General features: G+C 65.7%; 1 protein-coding gene across 6 annotated transcripts in view; it reads right to left on the bottom strand.

The window, feature by feature from the left end:
• Positions 1-3,428: 3,428 nt before the first annotated feature.
• CRELD2 (cysteine rich with EGF like domains 2) overlaps positions 3,429-8,054 on the bottom strand; it is a 13,796-nt gene continuing 9,170 nt past the window's right edge. For 2 of the 6 annotated variants that reach the window (XM_049626566.1, XM_049626568.1), the window contains 4 exons: positions 6,946-7,029; positions 5,538-5,633; positions 4,791-4,937; positions 3,429-3,717 (listed from right to left, as the gene is read on the bottom strand). In XM_049626566.1, the coding sequence (XP_049482523.1) occupies positions 3,671-3,717; positions 4,791-4,937; positions 5,538-5,633; positions 6,946-7,029 (374 nt within the window). In that variant the 3' untranslated portion in view covers positions 3,429-3,670. Of the gene's footprint in view, positions 3,718-4,790; positions 5,237-5,537; positions 5,634-6,945; positions 7,030-7,627; positions 7,757-8,054 lie in introns of those variants that run through there. The other 4 variants (XM_049626564.1, XM_049626567.1, XM_049626565.1 and 1 more) reach the window with 4 other exon arrangements.

Genomic DNA, 8,054 nt, shown 5'->3' with positions numbered 1-8,054 from the left:
CCCGTGGGCAAGCGGCCCAGCTGGCCAGTCAGGGGCGTGGAGGAGAAAAACGGTGCTCTCAGGCGCGGGGGTCTGGGGAGACGCACACAGGGGACTCTGGGGCGGGCACGGGGGTGAACATTTTAAATCCCGCGTCCACACCTGCCGGAACATACCCACCGTGCGGCAGGTGGACAGAGCCCCTTGGCCGCGTGACAGCGGCCAGCCTGTCATCAGCTTGGGTGGCAAGCCGTGTTCATCGGGTGGCACGGCCGCGTACAGACAGAACGGCCAGGACAGTGGAGGTGATGGCTCCTCACGTGTCTGTCCTGCGGCTGAGCCCGGCACGGCTACCCCTAGTCAGCGTCACGGGGACGGAGGCCCGGGCCTGAGGTCAGCATCCCCCCAGCGAGGCGGGCGGTGGGGCAGGGGCGTTCTCCGTGGGGGCATCCCGGGCACTGAGGGTGCTGAACGGCTTCCTGCCCCCCCATCTTGAGCCAGTAGCACCCCCTCACCCAGTTGTGACCGATGTCCCCGGGGCCCCCAGTGGAGAACACCGGCTTACCAAACGTTTGCCCCTGTGGTGCAGGACCCCACGGAACGACACAGCAGACCAGGGGACCCGGGGCAGGGTGGGCCGTGACCACGGGGCTCTCACACACCACACTTCTGGAAGCTCCTGGCCTGACAGGGTACATACAGGCCACGCCCTGCGGGGCTGGAAGCCACGCCAGGACCCACATGCGGTGCTGTGTCCCCAGAGGAGGACACCTGTCCTCCAGGCCCCTCGTGCCCGGGGCCAGCAGGGGAGGCAGGCTGCCTGACGGTGGTCCTGAGGCCGGAGGAGGTGTCCCAGAGGCAAAGGGTGGGCCGGGTCGCTGCCCTGCAGGCCCCTCCGCAGGGGGTGTCCAGGGTGGGAAGAGGGAGCAGAGGGTCATCCGGTTTGGGCTCCCTGCCGGGCGCTGAGGCCACAGCGCGGGGTCACGGTGGCTGCGTCCTGCTTGGCTTCCTTTCTCCCTGTTTCTTCCACAGGTTTGATCTCCGTCGGCGAAGGGGACTGGGGGGGGGGTACCGCCCACAGAGTGTCCTGCCCTGGGACCTCAGCCCTCCTCAGGGCCACCCACCTCCGGCCCAGGCTCCAGTCGCGGCAGGGGAGCCCGGGGTGGTCCTGCAGCGCCACCTGCTGGCCGCGTCCCCACGAGCCGAGCCCGGCGGTGCCTCCGCCTGAGGGAGGGGTCCCTGCTGTCCATTTGCTATCCTTTCTGGCGGCCGACCTGGGGCCGGAGGGGGGTCCGCAGGGCCTCGGCAGGGGTCGCCACCAGGGATGGGGGGGTTCCACAGTCACCCGGAGACCCGGTTGGGACCCTGACGTTCAGGCTCGCAGCCCCTGCGTCCCTGCACCTTGGCACCTGGCTCCTGCCTGCACCTGAGCCCCACGCTGGGCCTGGCAAGGTGCTGCTGGGGTCAAGCCCGCCCTGCCCGCCACGCCTCACCCCAGTCCACCCCCTACACACACCAGGGGCTGCGTGGGGCCCTCCGCCTCCATCTCCAGGTCCCTTGTCTGGGGACGTGCTCCTGTTCACAGGCAAGGAGACTGAGGCTGGGGTGCTTGACCAGTGGCTCCAGACCTCAGCCTCAGAGCAGACAACCCCCGCCCCCCGCCAGGGAAGGGAAGTGACTTGGGGAAGGGGCCACTCTGAGGGGTGACAGCCGAGCAGAGAGGAGCCAGACCCAGTGTCCCCAGCAGGACGAAGGCCCTGACCTGGACCCTGCTCGGCGATTCCAGAAGCCAGGTCAGCCTGGCGTTTCCAGTCTCCCCCTGGGAGAGAGGCAGCGAAGGGGCTGGGGGCCCTGAGCGGAACGAGAGGGGGGTCAATGGGGCACACACCCCGGGCCTGTGGCCACAGCTGCTGTCGGCACGGAGATGCCTACGCTGGCCCTATCCCTCCCCAGCGGCCCGGGCCGAGTGCCATGGTGGGGGTCCAGGGCGGGGCCTCGGTGGGGCAAACGGCAGGGTTCAGACCCCACAGAGGACCCCACAGACCTCGGGGGCCAACGTGGGGAGCCAGCTGCAGGGATGTCTTAGCATCCACAACGGCAGGGCCTGGCCCTTCCCACTGCCGGGAGACAGCCCCTCAGACACCTACCAAGGTCACCCGTGCAGCGGGGGGGAGGGGGCGCCACTGTCCACAGAGCCCTGGGAGGGGTGGGCTGCCGCCCAGGTGACCCACCAGGCAGACTCAGGACCCTCTGGGTTCCAACTGGAAACTGGGGTTGATTCCATGCCAGCCACGTGGCCTGTGGCTTTGACTACTTGGGCCTGGCCTGGGTCCCACATGCCGACCTGCTCTGGCCTGGCCCTCTGCTGGGGCTCGGGCTGTGGAGGGAGTCCCTCACCCACCGAGGGCCTCCCTTCTGGGCCTCCCTGTCCTTGCCCCCACCCGTGCGGGGCTCTACCAGCCCCTGGCTCTCAGGTTTGCCCTCCCTCCCTCCACGAAGCCCCCAGCCCACAGGGTTCCCTGGAAGCCGCCCAAGTACAGGGCTGCGTCCTCCCTTCCCAGTTCATGTGGCCGTCAGCTGTCTGGTGGTGACCTCTCCCACCACCGTGCTCCCACTGCCTGGACCTCCAGCCCGGTCCCCAGAGCGTGATGAAAGGGCTGTCTCCCGTGTGAACTCCCCAACAGGTCTGGCCTAGACAAGAGCCGCAGGCTGGCCTTGCCCGGTCAACTCGGCCCTGTCTTCTAGGACTTCAGGGGCGCTTGGCCCGGGAGGGAACGCTCCCTGTCCCCCAGCACAGACATGGCAACAGAGCAAGGGAGGCCAGCCGAGGGGCACGGGGATCCGGGGAGAACCTGGGACAAGACTTGGGGCAGGGGTGTCCCCTGCGGCCACTGGGGTGCCCACCTTGGGCCCGCAGAGCAGGTACCACAAGATGTCGCGAGGATGCCGAGGTCCTCGGTGCCAGGACAGCGGGAGACAGGAGGCCGCCTCCCGGGGTGACCCCCATGTGGACGGCAGTGGGGCGGGGGTAACGGCAGTGGGGCAGGCAGGGTGCTCGGGGAACCGGGCGTTCACGTGGGTGGGGGGTTCCTGGGGCGGCCGCGCCGACTGGGGGGGGGGGGGGGGGGGCCCTGGGAGGCCTCCCCGTGGAGCCACAGCCTGTATCATTCTCAGCTGCTTCATTCAAGGATGAGAAACTGGCCCTGGGGCTTGTGATGGACGCTTCTCTCCGGCTGTACCCTGCCCGAGGGCCCGTCGGTGGCACAGCTGTCCTGATCCCTTGTGCTGAAAGCCCAAGGCAGGCCGCCTCAGGGTGGGCAGGGCTGTGTCCTCTCCGTGCGGGGCGGTCAGGGGCGCCTTCCAGCCCCAGCGGGGGGGACAGCGACGGCGGACGGAGCTCACTCCGTCCCAAGTCGTTCGTGCTTTTCAGTGAGACAAACTCACACGTGTTCTGTGCCTGACTACCTCCAATGGTCAATTTTATTATAAAGAACGGTAGCAAAATATACAAATCTGCTCAAGAACAAGCAGGAACTGTGGTTTTTCCAGATGCCAGATGGGCACAAGTGTTTGAGGGGGAGCAGCTCGCCCTGGACCGTCCGTGGAGGAGCGCGGGTGTGGGGGCCGCCTTTCCCGGGCGTCAGTCTCAATAACTTAAAGGGCAGGTCCGGCTTCCGGCTCCGGACCCACATCACAGATCTTCCCGTGCGGGCGGCTGCGTTGGGTCTTCTGGGACTTCTGCCAGGAAACAAACAGATCGGTTGGTAAAATCCCCGCACGAGGGCCCCGAGGCTGAGGCCGCCAGGTTTTCATGGGGCTGGGGCGGAGCGCGGGCACAAATGTCCTGACGGGGTGGCGCTGGCTCCTCCCGGACGTGGCGGCCCGCTGGCAACACAGCGGGGGGGGGGGGCGGCCAGGCGCTCCGGAATCAGCTGGGCGGGACGGGAGCCCGGATGATGGTGAGGGGCGTGGGTGGGGAGGCCACGCCAAAGCAGAGGTGGCGTGTGGCTGCTGTCCCGTCCTCTGCTGTGTCCTCGCTCCCTTTGGCGTCTGGTGCGCTCCTGTCCTTGGTGTTCGGGGTGTCCTACGAGGCTGTGCGCTCGCTGGGCTTTACCCCGCTCGGGGCCGGGGGCTCCTGGAGTCGGCGGCACAACCTACTCGTTGGGGAAGACGCCGTCCCTTCCACTCCGTGCTGTCACAGCACTTCTAGGAGCCTCGTGGGAAGAGCCACATCCCCCGGGAGCCGTGGTGACCTCCTAACCCCAGGAGCTGTCAACTGGGCCTAGTGTGCAAACGGGCTCTTTACAGATGATCAAGGTAAGGTGAGGTCACTGGGGCGGGTCCTTCTCCAGTCACTGGTGTCCATACGGGGAGAGAGAAGCATGGACACGCACAGGCCACGGGAAGGCCACGTGGACAGGGGCAGAGACTGGAGGGATGGGGCTGTAAGCCCCGGGGATCCAAGACGCACAGCCACCGGAAGCCGGAGGAGGCCAGGGTCCCTGCCCACGGGCTCAGAGCGGGTCCTGGCCTCAGGCCTCCGGGAAGCTGGCGCAGGGACCACGTGGGGACCGCCCGGTGGCTCCTCTGCCGTCAGCCCGCCTGCTGATTCCGGTGTCACTGACTCTGCTTCCCGCCCACACCTCAGTCTGTGCATGACCTCTGGGACTCCCCACGGGGACCGTCACCCTCTCGTCTTCCAGGAAGCCCAGCCATCACCCTCCCGGGGCCACTTTTCGTGTGTTTCCGAGCCGGCAGCTGTGGCCCGGTGGCCGGTGTCCCTGCCCGTGCTCCGCAGCCAGGCCACTCACCGTCCGCGGCGGTCTGCGTCCGCACACAGGCTGTTTCTGTCTCCTCGAAGCCCTCGGGGCACACGCACACGTAGCTCCCAGGGGTGTTGTAACAGTTCTCGCTTTCTCTCGTGCACACTTTTTCCGCCAGCGAGCACTCGTCTACGTCTGCGGTAAAGACATCCCACTGTAACCACTGTAACGGATTCCTCTGTTCGGCAGACACACGTCGTGATCACGAGATTCTCATAACTCGCTCGCGCACAGAAAGCCGAAGATCGGAAACATCTCGTCGGAGAAGAGAGGGAGAGGGCGGAGTTTAACAGAGGCGTCGGGGGTCAGGCCACGCGCGGCCGGAAAGCAGAGAAGCACGGCGCAGGCGAGGAGGCGGGAGGCCCGGCGTCAGCTCGCCCAGCGAGGTCGGTGGATTCGCTGCCCTTTTCCGAGTGGGTTCCAGCCGGCCCCAACTGTGGAGGGGACCACGGGGGCCGGGTCACCCCCGGCTGACGGGGAAACGGGGGTGGGGTGCGGGAGCCCCAGGCCACAGGATCACCAGCACCACGCACATGGCGGGGGGGGGGGGGGGGGGGGGGAGGCGTCTGCTGCTCCCGTGTCACACGCTCTTGAAGCTGGAGGAATGGGGTCTGTGGAGAAGAGCCGGAGCCGGCGCCCCCCGCCCCCCGCCCCCCGGCCCGTCACGGGACCGGTCACATCGTGGCCTCCCTGCAGCGCTCCATCCCAGTCCAGCACAGACACAACCGCACTGACCTGCACACTGGCCGCTCTCCTTGGTGTAGCCCGGGACGCACTCTTTACACTGTTCTGGACCCTTCCCCGTGCAGCCCACACAGGTGGAATCACATTCTAGAAACAAGGGGGAAAGGCAATGACAACATCGGACACTGTCCCGTGGGCACACGGGGTCTGGCGCCACGCCACGTGGGAACCCGGGTGCTCCGGCCTCTCCCACCCCACCCCCGCCGCCAAGCACGGGCTTCAGGCGGCAGGGCGGAGACTCAGTGACCGTGCACGGGAAGCCCACGGACAGGCACCCTCTGCACCCTCTTGTTGGAGCCGGTATCGGGGGGTGGCCGCCTGCCTCATGACAGGCGGCTGGGAGCTCAGTACGAATACCCTTCCCGGGTGAGGCCCACGCATCACAGAGAGGGGCACACGCGGCACGTGGGGAGGCCCCCAGCCTCCCGGGGACGGCGTGGCCCTACAACGCACACCCCCAGAGCGGTTTGGAACCAGTGCGAGAAAACAGTGACCAACACGAAAAGCTTTAATCTACCAAGGAACTCAAAGTGCGTAACTGCGGGAGAACTGGTCTGACTCAAACAGCCAGCGACACAGGTCGTCGAAGAAACTGGCGGAGTCACGACGTGCCCTGCAATCGCACACACGCGTGTACGTGACGTACACGACGTGACAGGACGGACGAAGACGGTCACGGCGTTGTTGAGTGAAAAAGGCAAGGGGACACTGGGGAGCGTATCAGGACTAGTAACAGAGGCTCCCTCTCCGAGGAATTGATGGCTTTTAAATATTACTTTCAACTCATTTGAATTTTCTGTAACAAGTACCTATCACTGGGGTTGTCACCTTAAACTTTTTTTTGAGAGAGAGAGGGGGCAGGGGAGCCCGTGCATAGGGACGTGCATGTGGGGGAGGGGCAGAGAGAGAGGGAGAACAAATCCCAAGCAGGCTCCACGCTCGGTGCAGAGCCCGATGCGGGGCTCAGTCTCACCACCCTGAGATCATAACCTGAGCCGAAATCAAGAGTTGGACGCTTAACCGACTGAGCCACCCAGGCGCCCATCACCTTCAACTTTCTAAAGTAGGTAGAGAGGCGCCTGGGTGGCTCAGTCGGTTGAGCGTTGAGCGTCCGACTTCGGCTCAGGTCGTGATCTCACGGTTCGTGGGTTCGAGCCCCACGTCGGGCTCTGTGCGGACGGCTCAGAGCCTGGAGCCTGCTGCGGATTCTGTGTCGTCTTCTCTCTGCCCCTCCCCTACTCGTGCTCTTTCTCTCTCAAAAATAAATAAACAAACATTAAAAAGAACTTAAAGTAGGTAGAACATAAGAAAGTCACGTGAACGTTTGAAAAGGGAGAATCGGCAGGGCCCAGGGCCCAGGAGGTGCGTGCCCGCCCCGGAGGAGCCCATGCCCAGGCACCTTCGCACACGAACGAGCCGTTGACGTTCTCGCAGTACTGCTGGTCGCCGCACGGAGGCGTCTCGGCCGCGCACTCGTCCACGTCTGGAAGGCAGCGGCACAGCCGTGAGGGGCTGGCCCGGACCACCTTCGCGATGATGCAACCCGGGGCTGGGGCCGGACAGGGAGGTGGCCTCCCACGTGCAGGGGTGACAACCAGGGACATTAAGCGGTCCCAGGGGAGGGGCCGCTGCGAGGGACCAACGGCTACCACGTGAGCACTCTGTGCCTCCGCGTGGACTCGGATGAGCTCCAGGTCGGTGTCGGGGCCCCTCCCTCCCCACTGGAGGCATCAGGTACAAGCCTGACGCCCCTAACTGAGGGGCGAAACCAAAGCTGACATACGAGGGGAGGAGGGCACCCCGGCCTCGACCCCGCCCCTCCTCCCGCCTGCCTGCCGGCATCCGGACCTGGGGAAGAGCCCCTCGGCCACTGCCAGACCCTCCCCGGGGCCTTCTGCAGGGCTGGGTTTGGAGCGAGTGCTCCGGGGCCCGCTGCAGCTCAGAAAAAGGACACAGCTGAAGCGGGCAGTGGCTACCAGGCTGGGTGGGGAGGCGATGGGTGGGGAGAGCCAAGGCCCGGGGCCTCAGCTCTGGAGCGTGTGTGTCAGAAGGCATGCCTCCTCTCTGTGGCTGTGAAGCACCTGTGTGTGGCTCTCCAGGCCCAAGGGGGGTCTGTGCCTCAGTTTCCCTGCCAGTGGCCGCACACCAGCAGGTCCTGGAGAAAGGAGAGGGAGGGAGGGAGGAGAGAAGTGGGAGGAAGGGGACGAGGGCTGGAGGAGAAGAGAAGGGGGAGAGAGAAGAGGAAGAGAGAAGAGAAGAGAAGAGAAGAGAAGAGGGAAGGAGAAGAGGGGAGGAGTCGGGGGGTAGGAGGAAGAAAAGAGAGAAGAGAGGATGGAAAGGATGGAAGAAGAAGAGAGAAAAAAGGGGAGAAAGAGAGGAGGAAAACAGGAGGAGGGGGTGGAGGGAAAGAGGAGGGGGAGGAGGATGAGGAGGGGGGAGGAGGATGAGGAGGGGGGAGGAGGGGGAGGAGGAGGAGGGGGAGGAGGAGGGAGAAGGGGGAGGAGGGGG

Source organism: Panthera uncia, chromosome B4 (assembly GCF_023721935.1).
Source record: "Panthera uncia isolate 11264 chromosome B4, Puncia_PCG_1.0, whole genome shotgun sequence".
Lineage (NCBI taxonomy): Eukaryota > Metazoa > Chordata > Mammalia > Carnivora > Felidae > Panthera > Panthera uncia.
Note: the sequence above shows the minus strand (reverse complement) of the source record. Positions and strands in the feature narration are given on the sequence as shown.